This window comes from Piliocolobus tephrosceles, chromosome 20, assembly GCF_002776525.5.
Source record: "Piliocolobus tephrosceles isolate RC106 chromosome 20, ASM277652v3, whole genome shotgun sequence".
Lineage (NCBI taxonomy): Eukaryota > Metazoa > Chordata > Mammalia > Primates > Cercopithecidae > Piliocolobus > Piliocolobus tephrosceles.
This window is the reverse complement of record NC_045453.1, coordinates 9985143-10004066: the sequence shown is the minus strand read 5'-3', so window position 1 is coordinate 10004066 and position 18924 is coordinate 9985143. Positions and strand designations below refer to the sequence as shown.

The following is an 18924-nucleotide window of genomic DNA, read 5'->3' as shown; positions in this document are numbered from 1 at the left end:
AAAAAAAAGACAAGGTCTTACTCTGTCACCCAGGCTGGAGTGCAGTGGTGTGATCTTGGTTCACTGCAAACTCCACCTCTTGGGTTCAAGTGATCCTCCCACCTCAGCCTCCCAGGTAGCTGAGACTACAGGAGAGTGCCACCATGCCCGGCTAATTTTTTTATTTTCACCATGTTGGCCAGGGTTGTCTCACACTCTTGACTTCAAGTGATCCACCTGCCTCAACCTCCTCTTTGCTTTTTCTTTTGGCTCTTTTTATATATTGTTCTACAAGAAAAGAGAAATAAATCAGCCTTCAGATGAACACATACTCCCTCCCCCAGACATTTTTGTTCAAGTGAAAAAGAAGAGTAAGATCTTGGGATCCACTTTAAACTGGAGATCAACCAGACCTGTAAAATCAAGAAGGAAAAAAGAAGCCAGAAAGTATTCATATTTTATATTTTCTTTTCAGATATCATACATGACAAGAAAAATCAGCAAAGCTTGAAAAGAGCATTGACAAAATGTCGAGAATTCCTGGAGCTCTACAGCTCTGCCGCTAAATGCTTCTACACCTGTCCCTTCAGAATTGCCCAGGTAACAAGAATGGCTAAAATTACAACCATAGCCAGAAGTGTTGGCAAGGGTGGGGAACAACCAGAAGTCTCCTGCATTTATTCATGGAAATGTAAAACAGTAAAAACCACTTTGGAAAAAGTTCTGGTCGTTTCTTATAAAACAAAACCATACACAATTGCCCAAGGAATGTGGTCTCTAAACATTCCATAGTTTGAAGACAAGGCACCAGGATCCTGGCCCATATACCCCTTGCCCTCTTAGTTTGGGGGTTAAGGTCAACCTGCCATTGAGGCCAGTATCCCTGGATTTCACTTCATACCAGCTCTGCTCCTACTATTAATAATTGCCAGTGTCTTGCAAACGTAAATGCTGGTCCCAAAAAGGAGCTGCAAGAGAGTATGGTTGATCCAACAAGCTAGACACTTTTAAATTAATGTAGTTATGCATTATTCAATAAATACTTATATATCCACTAGGTACCAGGCATTCTAGGGGCTAGGGGAAAATAAAGAAAACCCACGTATCTTACTCATGTAGGGTGAAAGGTACCAAGTAATTTCATCTCTCTGCACATCAATTTTCTCATCTGCATGATGGAGATCTGTAAAAATTGGGACAGTTTTTACAATTTTTTTAAAAATTTACACTATTTACAATACAGTCGTGGTTAAATGAGATATCGTATGGAAAATGCTTTGCTAAACCACGACTGAATTGTAAACAGTGTAAATTGTAAAAAAAAAAAAAATTTGCTAGTAAGTACCCACTAAATTAAACCTATTATAATCACGTGAAGGACTTTATCTACTAGTAAATGCAAAGAAAGACAGAATGACACATTTTTTAGTATGTTGTCTCCAGACAAGGCATTTTAACTATGCCTGGGAACCTGTCAGCTGTGTAACATTAGGGCTTTTTTTTTTTAAGTCCTATCCTATAAAAGTGTGACTGTTTCTGAAGATCTCATAATACAGCTTCTTTTTCTTTTCTTGTTTTGTTTTGTTTTGTTTGGGGGGAGGTGTTTCTTTGAGACGGAGTTTCACTCTTGTCGCCCAGGCTGGAGTGCAATGGCTCAATCTTGGCTTGCTGCAACCTCCGCCTCCTGGGTTCAAGTGATTCTCCTGCCTTAGCCTCTTGAGTAGCTGGGATTCGCCACCATGCCCAGCTAATTTTGTATTTTTAGTAGAGACAGTTTCTCCATGTTTGTCAGGTTGGTCTTGAACTCTGACCTCAGGTGATCCACCTGCCTCGGCCTCCCAAAGTAGTGGGATTGCAGACGTGAGCCACTATGCCAGGCTTCTTTTATTTTATTTTATTTTTGAGACGGAGTCTCGCTCTGTCACCCAGGCTAGAGTGCAGTGGCACGATCTCATCTCACTGCAACCTCCGCCTCCCAGGTTCAAGTGATTCTCCTCCCTCAGCCTCCCAAGTAGCTGGGATTACAGACATGCACCACCACACCCAACTAATTTTTGTATTTTTAGTAGAGACAGGGTTTCTTCATGTTGGCCAAGCAGCTAGTCTCGAATTGTGGGCTCAAGTGTTTCTCCCGCTTTAGGCTCCCAAAGAGCTGGGATTACAGGCATGAGCCACTGCACCTGGCCAATAAAGCTTCTTTCTAAATGTCAGAGCAGCAGGCTGGGTGCAGTGGCTCACCCCTGTCATCCCAGCACTTAGGGAGGCTGAGGCGGAAGGATCACTTGAGCCCAGGATTCCAGACCATCCTGGGCAACATAGCAAGACCCATCTCTACAAATAAAAAAATTAGCTGGGTGTGGTGGTGCATACCTGTAGTCCTAGCTTCTCAGGAAACAAGTTGGAGGATTGCTTGAGCCTGGGAGTCCAGGCTGCAGTGAGCTGTGATCACACCACTGCACTCCAGCCTCAGTGTCGGAGCAGCAAAAGTCCATGCACAGATGCTAGCAGTGGACATTTGGATTGCTTCCACCTTTTTACCATAATAAACAAGACTGGGCTGGGTGCATGGCTCACGCCTATAATTCCAATACTTTGGGAGGCTGAGGCGGGAGGATCGCTTGAGCCAAGAGTTCACGGCCAGCCTGGGCAACACAGTGAGACCCCTGTGTTTACCAAAAAATCTAAAAATTATCAGAGTGTGGTAGCAGGTGCCTGTAGCCTCAGCTACTCAGAAGGCTGAGGCAGGAGGATCACTTGAGCCCAAGAGGTTGTGGCTACAGTGAGCCGTGATTGTGCCCCTGCCTGGGTGACAGAGTAAGATGCTATCTCCAAAAACAAAACAAAACCACAAGACTCAAATAAAACAGCCTTGTACATCTTTGTCCATTTCTCTGATTGTTAACTTAGACTCGAGTCCTTGTTCAGGGCACTTTCTGTCATACCATATTTCCATATTTCTTGGAAATTCATTTTCCTACATCATTTCAGGTCTTTGAAGGTTTTCTCGATTCAAATGAGCTCTGCCAGTTTATAATGACTACATTTGATACCCTGAAAAACCTGAATCATCCCCGCATCCAGCGATCAGCAGGAGAATTACTGCTAACTTTGGCAAAAAATGCAGAGTCCCGATTTGAGAAGGTAAACTTTCAGTGTCTATTTCCTGGGTTTAAAAAGCCAGTAGGACCTCTTCATCCCTGCAGCTACTGAAGTCTCTGCTTGTCCTATTCAGCTGAGAATGACTCCTCGTGGGTACAGGGTCAAAGCCTTAGTCTGTTTAGTCACAAATACCCATTCTATAAACATATACCAAACAACGACTGTGTATGTAACTAGGGAGGGAGATTTTTTTTTAAATCTAAGATGTGGTCCGTGACTGGGTGCGGTGACTCACATCTGTAATCCCAGCACTTTGGGAGGCTGAGGCGGGCGGATCACGAGGTCAAGAAATCGAGACCATCCTGGCCAACACAGTGAAACCCTGTCTCTACTAAAAATACAAAAATTAGCTGGGCGTGGTGGCGTGTGTGTAGTCCCAGCTACTCGGGAGGTTGAGGCAGGAGAATCGCTTGAACCCGGGAGGTGGAGGTTGCAGTGAGCCAAGATTGCACCACTGCACTCCAGCCTGGGCGACAGAGCGAGACTCCATCTCAAAAAAAAAAAAAAAAAGGTGTGGTCCATATATTCTATAAGAGTAGAGTTTTTCTGGGGAGATTTAACTAACACATATGAGAATAACTTTAGATACTCATCCAGATGGGTTAAAGGTATCAAGATTTAAAAAGCTGTAAGTGGTCGGGCGCAGTGGCTCACACCTGTAATTCCAGCACTTTGGGAGCCCAAGGCGGGCAGATGGCTTGAGCTCAAGAGTTCGAAATCAGCCTCAGCAACATAGTGAAACCCTGTCTCTACTTAAAATACAAAAATTAGCCAGGCATGATGGTGCACACCTGCTATTTGGATGGCTGAGGCAGGAGAATTGCTTGAACCCAGGAGGCAGAGGCTGCAGTGAGCTGAGATTGCACCATTGCCCTCCAGCTTGGGAGACAGAGTGAGACCCTGCCTCAAAATAAATAAATAAATAAATAAAAGTAAATAAAAAGCCATAAGTGACCCTAGAAGGAGGCAGACTTAGAAATCAAAATTAAAGAGAATTTATCTAAATGTATCTAAAATTAAAACATCAAGAAATAACTATATAGTTATGTTATTTAGAAATAGAGAAGGACATGCTGGAAGAGACAAAAGGGGTAAAAGAACCCTTTTCTCTGGAGAACAGACCTGAGGAAGAGGGAGGAAAGAAGCTTGAAATGCCACTGGACTTTTTAAATTGTGTTCCCATATTGTACTTGGGTACAAATAAAAAGTAATTTAAGAATGATGAGAACCGGGTATAGTGGCTCACACTTATAATCCCTGCAGTTTGGGAGGTTGAGGCAGGCAAATTGCTTGAACCCAGAAGTTCAAGACCAACCTGGGCAACATAGTGAGACCCCATCTCTACAAAAAAATTTTTTAAAATTAGCCAGGCATGGTGGCACACACCTGTGTTGCCAGCTACTTGGGAAGCTGGGGCAGGAGGAGTGCTTGAGGCCAGTAAGACAAGGCTGCAGGGAGCCATGATCATGCCTTTACATTCCAGCCTGGGCAACAGAAGGAGATCTTGTCTCAGAAAACAGCAACAAATAAAACAAATTAAAAAACAACAACAACAAATGATGAGCACCCTTTTTTTTACCCTATTAAAATAGCAAAGATGCAAAAAGAATGACATGATAAGAGCATGGTGAGATGGGCATTTGTATCAGTTGGGTGCTTTTAGCAGCAAAAAAGCCCAGCAGGTAGAAGCTTAGCCAAAGGATTTATTCTCTCACATAATAACAAGTCTGGACACAGAGTATTTTCCAAGATTAATTCAGTGATTCAACGGTGTTATCAAAGACCCAGGGGTTTCTTCATCCTTCTACCTTGTCTATTCATGTGGTCATAAGGTAGTCGGAGCAATTTTGGACTTTCTGAGCAGAGTAGACTATGTCCAAGAAGAAGAAATATGTTGCCTTCCTTTTTATGTCTTTATTCAGGGAAGAGAATCTTTCCCCAAAACAGTAAATTTACCCTTGTGTTAGCCAGAATTTTTTTTTTTTTTTTTTTTGGAGACAGCATTTTGCTGTGTTGCTCAAGCTTGAGTGCAGTGGTGCAGTCTCGGCTCACTACAACCTTCACCTCCCAGGTTGCTGTGTTCTTCCACCTCAGCCTCCCAAGTAGCTGGGATTACAGGCGCCTGCCATGACGCCCAACTAATTTTTTGTATTTTTAGCAGAGATGCGGTTTCGCCATGTTGGCAAGGCTGGTCTCAAACTCCTGACCTCAAGTGATCCGCCTGCCTCAGCCTCCCAAAGTACTGCGATTACTGCCGTGAGACACCATGCCCAGCCTACTGGTGCTGACGATGGCCATTTTATATTAAGTGGCTGAGGTGTGCCTCTCTGAGAAGGTGACATTTCCACAGAGACAGGAACCCACGCATCTGTGGGTGGGAAGAGTGGTCCAAGCAGAGAAATGGACCAAAGCCCAATGGCTCCAGTTTCCCTTACCTGAGCCTGATGGACATCTCTGGGAGGAAGATAGATAAGGACTCCACTGCCATTCTCAAAGTCACAGTGGAAAAAAGCCCAGCTTCCTTGCAACACTTTTATTAGTTTGTCTTATTGTAAAATCAATACATCAATTATTGAGGAAAAATTAGAAAAAATATAGAAGCAAAAAATCTAATATTCTATCACTCAAAAACACAGTATTGACAGCTTTGATTATAAATCCTTCCAAATCCTTTATATATGTATACACACATACAGATATATTTTAAGTGATTTTGATTATAAACTTTAAAAAATAATAAACAGTTTGTTTAAAAGTCACCCCCTAGGGGTCAGGCACAGTGGCTTATACCTGTAATTCTAGCACTTTGGGAGGCCAAGGCAGGAGGATCACTTGAGCCCAGGAGTTCAAGACCAGCCTGGGCAACATAGAGAGACCTTGTCTCTACAGAAAATACAACAATGACCTGGGTGTGGTGGTGTGTGCCTGTAGTCCCAGCTACTCGGGAGGCTGAAGTGGGAGGATTATTTGAGGCCAGGGGTTCAAGGCTGCAGTGAGCTGTGTTTGTACCGCTGCATTCCAGGCTGGGCAACAGAGCAAGACCCTGTCTTTAAGAAAAAGTCACTCCCCTAGGACCTTTCAGAAATGGCCACAATATCCTCAATAGCCATCAGTGTCCTACAGGATTACAGTCTTAGTAATTTCTTTTTCTTCTTCAGGTGCCAGAAATTCTGGGAGTTATCTGTGCCCAGTTATCCATAATCAGCCAGCCTAGAGTCCGCCAACAAATCATAAATACCGTGAGTTTATTTATATCCAGACCCAAGTATACAGATATAGTGCTCAGCTTCCTTCTGTGTCATCCAGTGCCATATAACAGGTAACAGAATCCCGTACAGCCTCTGGATTAAACTGGAGTATGTGACACAGCTCTGGGTATTGTGAAAGATGGTTGCCCTCAAAAATCTAATGATTCTTTTGTAGAGAAGACACGATATACATAAAGCTGGTGATATAAATCAGAATATAATACATAATCATCAGAAAAGAATCCCACAAATCCCAAATGAAGAACATTCTGTAAGATAATTGAACTGGACTCTTCAAAAAAGTTAACATCATGGAAGTAAAACTGGTGGTGAGGGAACTGTCCTAGATAAAAAGATACTCAAAAACATACCCAAATGCACTGTGTGACCTTGATTGGATCCTGGTTCAAAAACAAAAGCTATACAAGAAAGCTTGGAGAAAATTTAAATATGGATTCTATACTAGAATATTAAATTGGTGTAATTTTCTGGGCAGGCACAGTGGCTGACACCTGCAATCCCAGCACTTTGGGAGGCAGAAGTGGGCAGATCACTTAAGGCCAGGAGTTGAGGACCAGCCTGGCCAACATGGTGAATACAAAAAATACAAAATTTACCCAGGCATGGTGGCAGATGCCTCTTATCCCAGCTATTTGGGAGGCTGAGGCAGGAGAATCGCTTGAACCCAGGAGGAGGAGGTTACAGTGAGCCAAGATTACACCACTGCAGTCCAGCCTGCGTGACAGAGTCAGACTCTGTCTCAGACAAAGAAACAAAAAAAATTCGTGTAATTTTCTTAGGTATGAAATACTATGGTTATACAGAAGGATGTCCTTATTCTTAGGAGATAAGATACTAAAGTTATTGAGAGGTAAAGTGTCATAATGTCTGCAACTCACTTGAGAATGATTTTGCCTAAAAATAAGGCAATAAATATATACATTTAAAAAGTAAATATGCATACATAAAGAAGACTGGAATCAGAGAAAGGATCAAACAGGATGGATTTTTTGTTTATTTTTGTGGGTACATAGTAGGTATAAAGATGGTTTTTTTTTTTGATTAGTGTTTTTCACATTTGGAGGCACCCTGGAAATTTCCACAAAGATGCCTATGGAAGAGGCAGGAAGGCTTCAGAATAAAGTCCCATGCCCCCCCCCCCCCCCACTTTAACCAGAGCAACGCCTCTTTATGTCTGCTTTCTCTATTGTGATTCTGGGCAACTATTTTATTTAAGAAGAGATTTCCCTGCTTTAAACTATTTGAAAAGTATTCTTTTAAGTGAATGGCCTCACATAATATCTTGGTGTAGTGCTTATTATGTTCTCTAAACTGAACTAAATGAAATAACGGAATACTTTTACCCATCCAGAGAAAAAATTAATGCAGATTTTTTTTAAAGCTGGGCATGGTGGCACACACCTGTAGTCCCACCTACTCAGGAGTCTGAGGCAGGAAAATCACTTGAGCCCAGGAGTTTGGGGCCATAGTACATGATGATTGGACTTGTGAATAGCCACTGCACTCCAGCCTGGAGTAACAGTCTTACTTTTTTTTTTTTTTTTTTTTTTGAGACAGAGTCTTGTTCTGTCACCCAGGCTGGAGTGCAGTGGCCGGATCTCAGCTCACTGCAAGCTCCGCCTCCCGGGTTCACGCCGTTCTCCTGCCTCAGCCTCCCGAGTAGCTGGGACTACAGGCGCCACCACCTCGCCCGGCTAATTTTTTGTATTTTTAGTAGAGACGGGGTTTCACCGTGTTAGCCAGGGTGGTCTCGATCTCCTGACCTCGTGATCCGCCCATCTCGGCCTCCCAAAGTGCTGGGATTACAGGCTTGAGCCACTGCGCCCGGCCTTTTTTTTTTTTTTTTAAGAGACAGTGTTTCAGTCATAGGTCACTGCAGCCTTGAACTCCTGGGCTCAAGTGATCTTCTCACCTTAGCCGCCTGAGTAGCTGAGACTACAGGTGTGTACCACCACACTCAAGCTTTTTAAATTTTTTAAAATTTTTTGAGCTTGCTTTTGTGTATTTCTCTAACAAGTTGTTCTTGAATGTTTGGTACTTGCTACAGCTTATCTGTACTCAACTCTTACATAAAAATAAATCTTTCAGAGGCTGAAGTGGGTGGATCACCGGAGGTCAGGAGTTCCAGACCAGCCTGGCCAACATGGTGAAACCCCACCTCTACTAAAAAAAATGCAAAACTGAGGCCGGGCACAGTGGCTCACGCTTGTAATCCCAGCACTTTGGGAGGCTGAGATGGGCGGATCACGAGGTCAGGAGATCGAGACCATCCTGGCTAACAGCGTGAAACCCCATCTCTAGTAAAAACACAAAAAAATTAGCTGGGCGCAGTGGTGGGCACCTGTAGTCCCAGCTACTAGGGAGGCTGAGGCAGGAGAATGGTGTTAACCCGGGAGGCGGAGGTTGCAGTGAGTCGAGATCATGCCACTGCACTCCAGCCTGGGTGACTGAGTAAGACTCTGTCTCAAAAAACAAAAGCAAAACAAAAAAAAAAACACAAAAATTAGCCTGGTGTGGTGGTGGGCACCTGTAATCCCAGCTGCTTGGGAGGCTGAGGCAGGAGAATCTCTTGAACCTGGGAGGTGGAGGTTGCAGTGAGCCGAGATTGCGCCAATGCACTCCAGCCTGGAAGACAGAGCAAGACTCCGTCTCTGAATAAATGAATAAATAAAAGTACAAAATATTAAATATATTTAGTTTTTGTTCTTGTTTTTTTTGTTTTTGTTTTTGTTTTTTGTTTTTTGTTTTGAGACAGAGTCTTTCTCTGTCACCCAGGCTGCAATATAGTGACACAGTCATAGTTCGCTGCAGCCTCAACCTTCCAGGCTCAAAGAATCTTCCCACCTCAGCCACTGGAGCAACTGAGACTACAGGCTCACACCAGTAGGCCCAGCTAAATTTTTTATTTTTTGTGGTTTCTCGACGTTACCCAGACCGGTCTCGAACTTCTAGGCTCAAGTGATCCACCTGCCGCAGCCTCCCAAAGTGCTAGGGTGACAGACGTGAGCCACCATGTGCTGTCCTATTTAATTTTTTTAAGTATACTTTTAGTGTTATTCTATTGCTTGTATTTGTTCTACCTCTGGGAGGACTTTGAGAACTGCTGTAAATCATATGCAAACTATAGAGTCTTTTAAAAATTTAAGTGGCTTTACTCAGGAAATGTTATTTATTTATTTATTTTTTTGAGATGGAGTCTTGCTCTGTCACCCAGACTGGAGTGCAGTGGCGTGATCTCAGCTCACTGCAAACTCCGCCTCCCGGGTTCACGCCATTCTCCTGCCTCAGCCTCCAGAGTAGCTGGGACTACAGGCGCCCGCCACCGCGCCCGGCTAATTTTTTATATTTTTAGTAGAGATAGGGTTTCACTGTGGTCTCGATCTCCTGACCTCGTGATCTGCCCTCCTCGACCTCCCAAAGTGCTGGGATTATAGGCATGAGCCACCGCGCCCAGCCAGGAAATGTTATTCTGATTATATTTTTGTCATTTACTTGAAGTTCATTATGTCACAGGGGAGCAATGACTGGGCCGGTGCTGCTCGGGTAAAAGAATTTACCAAGACAGTTGTGGGTAGAGGAAGGCAGATTTATTAGAGAAAGTAGGAAAATAACGGTGCCAGAGAGACAACAGGCAGCCTGCAAAAGAGAAGCCAACTGCAAGGAGACAAAGGCTTGGTGGAGATTTTACAGCATAGTGTTCATGCTGTGTGTTGAAGAGGGCCTTGTGCAGTATAGATAATGCCAAATTGCAGTGAGCTAATTTGCAGGTGTCTGGCGATAGTTGGGCAGAGGAAGATGGTGAGTTAATTGTGCAGAAGGGCCGTGTCCTCGACCATGAAGAAAGGCAGACTTACAGTTTATCTGCTTTGTCTTTTTACTTTCCCCTGCTCCCACCAGCCTGGCTTCCTTTCCCTAGTTAGGACTCCACACGTTAGTGGATTTACATATAGATTGGGGTGATTGTTCTTAGGAGGCTACCTAAAGCATCAACTATATGCAAGGTGCTATTAGGCCCTATAAGTAATGGACAGGACATGCACCCCACCCTTAAGCAGCACCATCGTAGCCACGTAGATGCATAAGTATTCTAAAGCTAAGTAGGGAGTTCTGTGGAAGCCCCTAGGTCGGGACTTAATTAAACAAAGGGTCAGGAAATGATTTCTGAAAGCAGAGCTGTCCCCAAGCTGATAACGCTAAAAGCCAGATGCAGATCAAAGTGGCTGGAGAGAAAAGTGGATAGTAAGAAGGGCTCAGATACCAGGGATCTTTTTGCAGTGATGGAAATGTTCTAAAATTGGATTGTCGTCATGGTTGCACAACTTTGTAAATTTACTAAAAGTCAGTGAGTTGAATACTTAAGACAGTATTCACTAATTATTTTTTCATGTTCTATAGTAATAGAATCCCTGAACTTTAGTTGGGTATTTGAAATACTCTTATTTTCTAGATGTTTTGCATATAGGTGTGACCGTTTGTCTAAATTCTGGATGCAAATTGAAGTAGTACATGCAACCTATGACAAATAACCTTAAAGGGAGAGAGTAGGCTCATCATCTTTCTTCTTCCTGTCACCTGGAAAGTGATGTGATGGCTAGAGCTGAAGCATGTTGGCCAGGATGGTCTCAATCTCCTGACCTCGTGATCCGCCTGCTTCAGCCTCCCAAAGTGCTGGGATTTCAGGTATGAGCTACCATGCCCAGCCACTAAAGCTGCTTTTAAAAAGTGGTCAGAAGTTAGCAGTGATAGATTGGGACCAACTAAGAATTGGGATAGTGGACTTGATATTACGGGAGTTGGGAAGCCACTGAAGAACTTTAGTTAAGGGACTTACATCATCAGATGTGGATTTTTAGTGTGACTCTGGTGGAGATGGATTAGAGCCTGTTCTGCCAGACAGGAAGAAGGACAGGCAGTGAAGCAGTTGCACCTTTTCAGGCAAAAGATGATGATGCCCTGATTAGGGCAGTGGCTCCAGAGATGGAGAGGAGGAGGGAGCAAAGAAACAGGAGCATTGGCCAGACGCCATGACTCACACCTGTAATCCTAGCACTTTGGGAGACCAAGGCGAGTGGATCACCTGAGGTCAGGAGTTCGAGATCATTCTGGCCAACATGGCGAACCCTGTCTCTACTAAAAGTAAAAAAATTAGCCAGGCTTGGTGGCGTGTGCCTGTAATCCCAGCTACTCTGCAGGCTGAGGCAAGAGAATTGCTTGAACCCGGGAGGCGGAGGTTGCAGTGAGCCAAGATCGCACCACTTCACTCCAGCCTGCGCGACAGAGCGAAACTCTGTTTCAAAAAAAAAGAAAAAGAAAAAAAGAAGTAGGAGCATCTGTAGGCAGACCTTGATTGAATCAGAAAGGAATGGCAGGGAGGAAGAAGGCATTCAGGCTAACTCCCCACTCCTCAGTTTTTGACTTTGGAGGCCAAGTTAATGGTGATATCATTTACTGACACAGGAATTACACTACATTTTCACCACTGACTGTTTCTCTATGGGACATGAAATACTTTGAGAAACTCAGTTCACTAATGCAGGACCAAACAAAGAAGTCATAGAGTGCATATGTGACATATGTCCCTCATACTACCCTGGTGCAGTGCTCTGTCCCAGCACTCCAGCAGAAGAGACAAGAGGCTGTTTCTCTTTCTATTCTGTAAGGACGCTACAGCAAGATATTTGCTCTTAAAGATGTAGGCTTCTTCAGTCTCCTAGTGCAGTGTTTGTTAAAGTGTCTGAAACACTGCCTCAGAATCCCCTGTGAAGCTTGTTTTAAAAAAAAAAAAAAGCATCTTCTGGCGAGGTATGGTGGCTCATACCTGTAATCCTAGCACTTTAGGAGGTTGAGACGGGTAGATGGCTTGAGCCCAAGAGTTCAAGACCAACCTGAGCAATATGGTGAAACCCTGTCTCTACAGAAAGTGCAAAATTAGCCAGTTGTGGTGGCACACCCCATAGTTCCAAATACTCAGGAGGCTGAGGTGGGAGAATTACCTGAGCCTGGGAAATTGAGACTGCAGTGAGCTATGATCATGCCACTGCACTCCAACCTGAGTGTCAGAGTAAAACCCTGTCTCAAAGAAAAAAAGCATTTTCCAAGACCCTACATCAGACCTACTATATTAGTCAGGACTCTTGGTTGGAAGTAGCAGAAACTGAGCTCACACTACCTTAAGGAATTGTATAGGCTTATATCACAGCAAAGTCCAAGGGTCTGTCGTCAGGATTGAATCCCGAGACTCAGTTTCTTTCATTAGGGCTCCATTAATCTCTCAGATGGACTTGCACTAAAAGTGGCAAAAATAGTTACCATCAGCTCAAAACTGCAGCAGAAAGGGTGTGTCATTTCCTTTTTAGCTCTGACAGATGTCCTGGGCAGGACTCTGGTTAGCCTGGCTTGGAGTCAGCTCCCACCAAACTACACGAACCAAATAGGATTATTAAGGATCTTGAAAAGGTAGTTTCCCAAAGGGATGATGGGCAAACAAAACCCGTGTCACAACTACAGAATCAGAATCACTGGAGGTGGGAAGATTTTTTCCGTATTTTAAACAAACTCTCCAGGTGTTTCTCGCATTGAAATTCGTGAACCATTGGCTTAAAGGCTGTGTGCTTTCTAAATTCAGATGCATTTTCAGCACACTTAAAATGTGCGGCAAACCAAAAGCATTTTGCACCACTTCTCTCACAATAAACATTTTCTCAAAGCACTTCATTTACTCCCTCTGGAATTCAGAGAAAATAACTGAGGGTAAGTAAACATGGGAATTTCTTTATGTCATCCCAGATGAATGTTCCTATTCTGCCGTCTCATCATTGTGCAGCTGTGAGCTTTTTCAGCATCCTATATTGCCTTTCTGGCCTTTCCTGTGGAAGTTCTTTAGGACCTTCTTACTTTGTTTTATTCACAAATTATAATCACTGAGGTGGGGAGTGAAATGTTGGGATAGTCTTTAAGCCTCTCAAGTTTTAGGATGATTCTCACAGTTGGAAGACCACACTTTTTTTTCTTTCTTTTTCTTTTCTTTTCTTTTATTTTTCCCCCTGAGACAGAGTCTCACCCTGCCACCCAGGCTGGAGTGCAGTGGTATGATTTTGTCTCACCTCAGTCTCTGCCTCCTGGGTTCAAATGATCCTCCCACCTCAGCCTCCTGAGTAGCTGGGACTACAGGCACATACCACCACACCTGGCTAATTTTACTTTTTTTGTAGAGATAGGGTTTCGCCATGTTTCCCAGGCTAGTCTTGAACTCTTGGGCTCAAGCAATCCTCCCTTCTCAGCCTCCCAAAGTGCTGTGATTACAGGATTATAGGCCACCACATCTGGCCTGGAAGATCACACTTTAAAAACTTACTCTAGCATACAAAGATGCCTAAGTAGATTCTGAAAATACAAGAATGGATTAAAAGCATGAGTAACTCCCAATTTTCTTCCCACTGTAATGTTCTTCCACAATGTTTACGTAACTCTCAGGTCCTACATTTGAATCAATGACAGAGAAGTTATTACATATTATTTTTCTCTAGAAGCTATCTCTTCTAAGCAGGTTCGAAACTTTATTTCAAAGATTAACTGTAGCCAAAATTTGAGGACCACAGACCAGATTGAATACATGTGTCTATAATGCCTTCTATGAACCTGGCATTGTGCAAGTCCCTGAGGAATTCCTAGAAGAGCCAGAAAGAATCCTTTCCTTCAGAGGGAACAGATACACACATATAGAACTGATGATAGCACACATAAGATTGAAGCGACCTCTAAGAAGAAGAAATTTTTTTAAGTGCTATGAGAACTCTTATGAAAGACATGGTGAAGAAGCAAACAAGGATTCCTAGGAGACATGATGCTGGAGCTGGACCTTGAAGGATTTTGATGGGCAGAGAAGAGTTTTGGAAAGGGTCTTCCAGTTTAAGAAAGTGACATAAGGATCGGGTACGGTGGCTCATGCCTATAATCCCAGCACTTTGGGAGGCCGAGGCAGGTGGATCGCTTGAGCCCAGGAGTTGAAGACCAGCCTGGGCAACATGGCGAGACCCTGTCTCTATAAAAACAAATTTAAAAATTAGCTAGTTATGGTGGCACATGCTTGCGGTCCCAGCTATTTGGGTGGCTGAGGCAGGAGGATTGCTTGAGCCCAGGAGTTCAAGGCTGCAGTGAGCTGTGTATGGCACCACTGCACTCCAGCCCAGGTGACAGAGTGAGACCCTGTCATAAAAATAAAAAAATAAAAAAATAAAAAAGTGACATAAGCAAAGGTATAGGGTTTTCAAAGTTTGAGTTTTATTAGGTAAAGGTGAATGGTCTGAATGGTCTGGATGGTTTAAGCACAGAGTGTGTCATGGGGAAGTGGTGGGGCTGAAAAGTTAAGTCAGGACAGGTTATGAATGGCCTTGAAGTCCATGCTGAGGCAATGGGAACTCGATTCGATAAAACCTGGGGGGTTTGGGGGTGGGGGACAAGGGGAGGGAGACCATCAGGACAAATACCTAATGCGTGTGGGCTTAAAACCTAGATGACGGGTTGATAGGTGCAGCAAACCAACATGGCACATGGACACCTATGTAACAAACCTGCACATTCTGCACATGTATCCCGGAACTTAAAGTAAAATTTAAAAAATTGGCTGGGTGCAGTGGCTCACGCCTGTAATCCCAGCACTTTGGGAGGCCAGGGTGGGCAGATCACTTGAGGTCAGGAGTTCAAGACCAGCCTGGCCAACATGGCGACACCCTAGCTCTACTAAAAATACAAAAATTAGCTGGGCGTGGTGGCAGGCACCTGTAATCCCAGCTACTTGGGAGACTGAAGCAAGGGAATTGACTGGACCCAGGAAACAGAGGTTGCAGTGAGATGAGATCATGCCGCTGACTCCAGCCTGAGTGACACAGCAAGACTCCATGTCAAAATAATAAGAATAATGAAATTTTAAAAAATAAATAAGTAAATAAAAGAAAATACGGAGCAATAGGAATCCTACTCTGCTTGTTGGCAAATAAATGGATACAACCACTTTTTTTTTTTTGGTGGGGGACAGGGTCTCACAAGAAGGAATAAAAAAAAACCTGGGGAGTTACTGTTATGAAATCAAAATCAGTCTTTTGACACCCTGAAGAACTGAGTAGAGAGGAGAACCTCTTGTAGATTGCATTGGAATCAGCCTTTCTCCTGAACCCTCTTGCTCTTTGGGATTTCCAGGCACCTGGCTGAGGTGTGGAGAACGCTGGCGGTGGAGCTTCCTAGCACGACCTGGATTCTGTGGAGGCTCCTGAGGAAGCTGCAGACATGCCATAATGAGCCTGCGCAGGAGAAGATGGCATATGTGGCTGTGGCTGTAAGCCCTTGAGCTCTGCCCCTCTAATGTCAGCCCCTCCCAGGATGACTGACCCCACACCCCAGTGGAGAATGTTCCTTTTGGTCCCTCTCAAAGCCTGCATCTCTCATCCATTTATAAGTCTACAGTGTTTCTGCCAAGGGATTGACATGGAGGGAGCTGGGGAAAGTGAAGGAGTCAGAATGCTTTAATACAAACTTGTCCAACCTGCCTTTTTTGGTTTTTGTTGTTCTGTTTGGTTTTGTTTTAGGCTTTTGACAGCCTGAAGCCATGGTGTTTAATTTCTGTCTCTAGTGATAAGCGGAAAAGAGGGATGAGGAAGGTGCTTTATTGGCCCAACCAGAAACAGAAATTAAGAACCCATGACTGTCATCTGTCCCTTGGAAACATCCCTGGTTTAATATGTTTAAAACATTCCTTCCCTCATATTCTAAAAAGTATGTATCATCATAGTTAAAGAACAATGCAAACTTGTGGGAAAAAAAACTTCAAATATTGTAGAACTGTATAAAACAAAGTGCAGACCAGATGCGGTGGCTCACGCCTATAATCCCAACACTTTGGGAGACCAAGGCAGTTAGATCACCTGAGGTCAGGAGTTCAAGACCAGCCTGGCCAATATGGTGAAACTCCATCTCTACTAAAACACAAAAATTAGCCGGGTATAGTGGCGCTCACCTGTAATCCCAGATATTCAAGAGGCTGAGGCAGGAGAATTGCTTGAACCTGGGAGGCAGAGGTTGCAGTGAGCCAAGATTGCATGCTACCACACTCCAGCCTGAGCAACAGAGTGAGACTCCGTCTCAAAAAAAAAAAAAAAAAAAAAAAAGCCCAGGCACAGTGGCTCTCACTTGTAATTCTAGCACTTTGGGAGGCCAAGATGGGCCGATCACTTGAGGTCAGGAGTTTGAGACCAGCCTGACCCCAACATGATGCAACCCCATCTCTACTTAAAATACAAAAATTAGCCAGGCATGGTGGCGGCCACCTGTAATCCCAGCTACTCAGGAGATGAAGGCAGGACTTGTACTTGAGCCCGGGAGGCAGAGGTTGCAGTGAGCCGAGATCATGCCACTGTACTCCAGCCTGGGTGACAGAGCGAGATTCTGTCTCAAAAAAAAGAAAGAAAGAAAGAAAGTGCAGATCTCCCTGAGCAGAGGTTGGCCAGCTTTCTATAAAAGACCAGATGGTAAGTATTTTAAGCTTTGCAGGCCCCATATAGTCTCTGTCACATATTCTTCGGATTTTTTTTTAAACAATCCTTTTTAAAAAAAGTGTAAAAACCATTCTTAGCTCATATCTGTAACAATCTCCCTAAAAATGAACTTTCCAGAAGTCTTTATACATATATAAACTTTTGGTGTATCTATTTGGTATACATTTTTTTCTTTAAATACTTTATTTTTTAGAGCAGTTTTAAGTTCACAGAAAAACTGAGCAGACAGTACGGTGTTCCCATAAACCTTCTGTCTCCACACACACACAGCCTGCTCCACTATCAACATTTACTTTTTACTTTATTTTCTCCCCAACCAGTTTATGGTTCAGCTTTCTGTGCTCTCAATTATTGTTATTTTTCTTTTTGAGACAGGGTCTCACTCTGTTGCCCAGGCTGGACTGCAGTGGCATGATCTCAGCTCACTGCGACCTGTTCCTCCTGGGTTCAAGCAATCCTCCCACATCAGCCTCCCTGAGTAGCTGGGAATACAAGAGAGTGTCACCATGCCTGGTTAATTTTTGTATTTTTTGGTAGAGACAGGGATTCCCCATGTTGCCCTATCTGGTCTCGAACTCCTGGGCTCAAACAATCCTCCCGCCTCAGCCTCCCAAAATGCTGAGATTACACCACCACACCCAGCCTTGTATATGTTTTTAATTGGCCATTTATATTTCTTTTATGACTTATTTGTTCATTTCCTGTATACCAGTCCTTCTCAGATTTAATATGCACACAAACCACAATCACTTGGGGATGTTATTAAAATGCAGGTTCTGATGTGGAAGGTCTGGGATGGGGCTTGAGATTCTCCCTGTTTAACCAGCTCCCAGGTGATGACAGTGCTACTGGTATGTGGCCTACCCTTTGACCAATAAGCCTTCACTTTTTTTTACTGCTATGTAAGAGCATTTTATATAGTAAGAATAATATATTGATACAAATACTTCTTCAGGTTGTTATCATCTAACTCTTTTTCTTTTTTTTGAGACGGGGTCTCACTCTGTCACCCAAACTGGAGTGCAACGGCACAATCTTTGCTCACTGCAACCTCCACCTCTCAGGTTTAAGCGATTCTCCTGCCTCTGCCTCCTTAGTAGCTGGGATTACAGGCATGAGCCACCTCACCTGGCTAATTTTTCTGTATTTTTAGTAGAGATGGGGTTTCACTATGTTGACCAAGCTGGTCTCAAACTCCTGACCTAAGGTGATCCACCGACCTTGGCCTCCCACAGTGCTGGGATTACAGGCATGAGCCACTGCACCTGGCCTGTTGTCATCTAACTTTATGGTAAATGTTGCCCTGGCTTTATATTTGTATGTAGTCAAATATATTAATAGTTTCCTTCATGACTTCATGACTTCTGTATTTCAAAATGGCAGGTGCTTAGTTCCTCTCTGTCTTTTCCACCACAGGCAACAGATGCCCTCTATGAGGTGTTTTTGGGAAACAGGCTTCGAGCAGCTACATTCCGACTCTTTCCTCAGCTTCTCATGACGCTGCTCATCCAGATTCATCATAGCATCGGCCTCACCATGTCTGATGTCGACATCCCAAGTGGCCTGTACACAGAACAGGAAGTGTCTTCAGAGGTCACCCCTTTGTGGTACTGCCCATCATTATTTCATTGACATTAAGTAACACGTACTAAGCACTGGGCACTGTGGTGAACACAGGGATAGCCAAGATGTAGTTCCAACTGGAGGGGAGCTTACAACCTTCAATCCTCATGAACCATCAATATTAAATGTCCAGGAATCATTCTCAGCTTTCATTGGTTATCTTTGGTTTTATTAGTAACAAGGTAAATGTGGCTATCTGGGTTATATCTGGGTTAGCCAAATGTGATATTTTGTTAGCCCTTTCCTAATAAATCAAGTACAGATGGAAACAAAATAGCCTAAACCTACCTCCAAAACTGATCCACCATGCAGTGATTTTTTTTTTTTTTTTTTTTTTTTTTTTTTTT

At 43.6% G+C, this 18924-nt stretch overlaps 1 protein-coding gene across 2 annotated transcripts in view; it reads left to right on the top strand.

Annotated features, from left to right (window-relative positions):
- MROH8 (maestro heat like repeat family member 8) overlaps positions 1-18924 on the top strand; it is an 84092-nt gene that overhangs the window by 42209 nt on the left and 22959 nt on the right. The window contains exons 10-14 of one of the 2 annotated variants that reach the window (XM_023227999.2): positions 455-579; positions 2968-3120; positions 6297-6457; positions 15603-15738; positions 18371-18561. In XM_023227999.2, the coding sequence (XP_023083767.1) occupies positions 455-579; positions 2968-3120; positions 6297-6457; positions 15603-15738; positions 18371-18561 (766 nt within the window). Of the gene's footprint in view, positions 1-454; positions 580-2967; positions 3121-6296; positions 6458-15602; positions 15950-18370; positions 18562-18924 lie in introns of those variants that run through there. The other variant, XM_023228000.1, reaches the window with a different exon arrangement.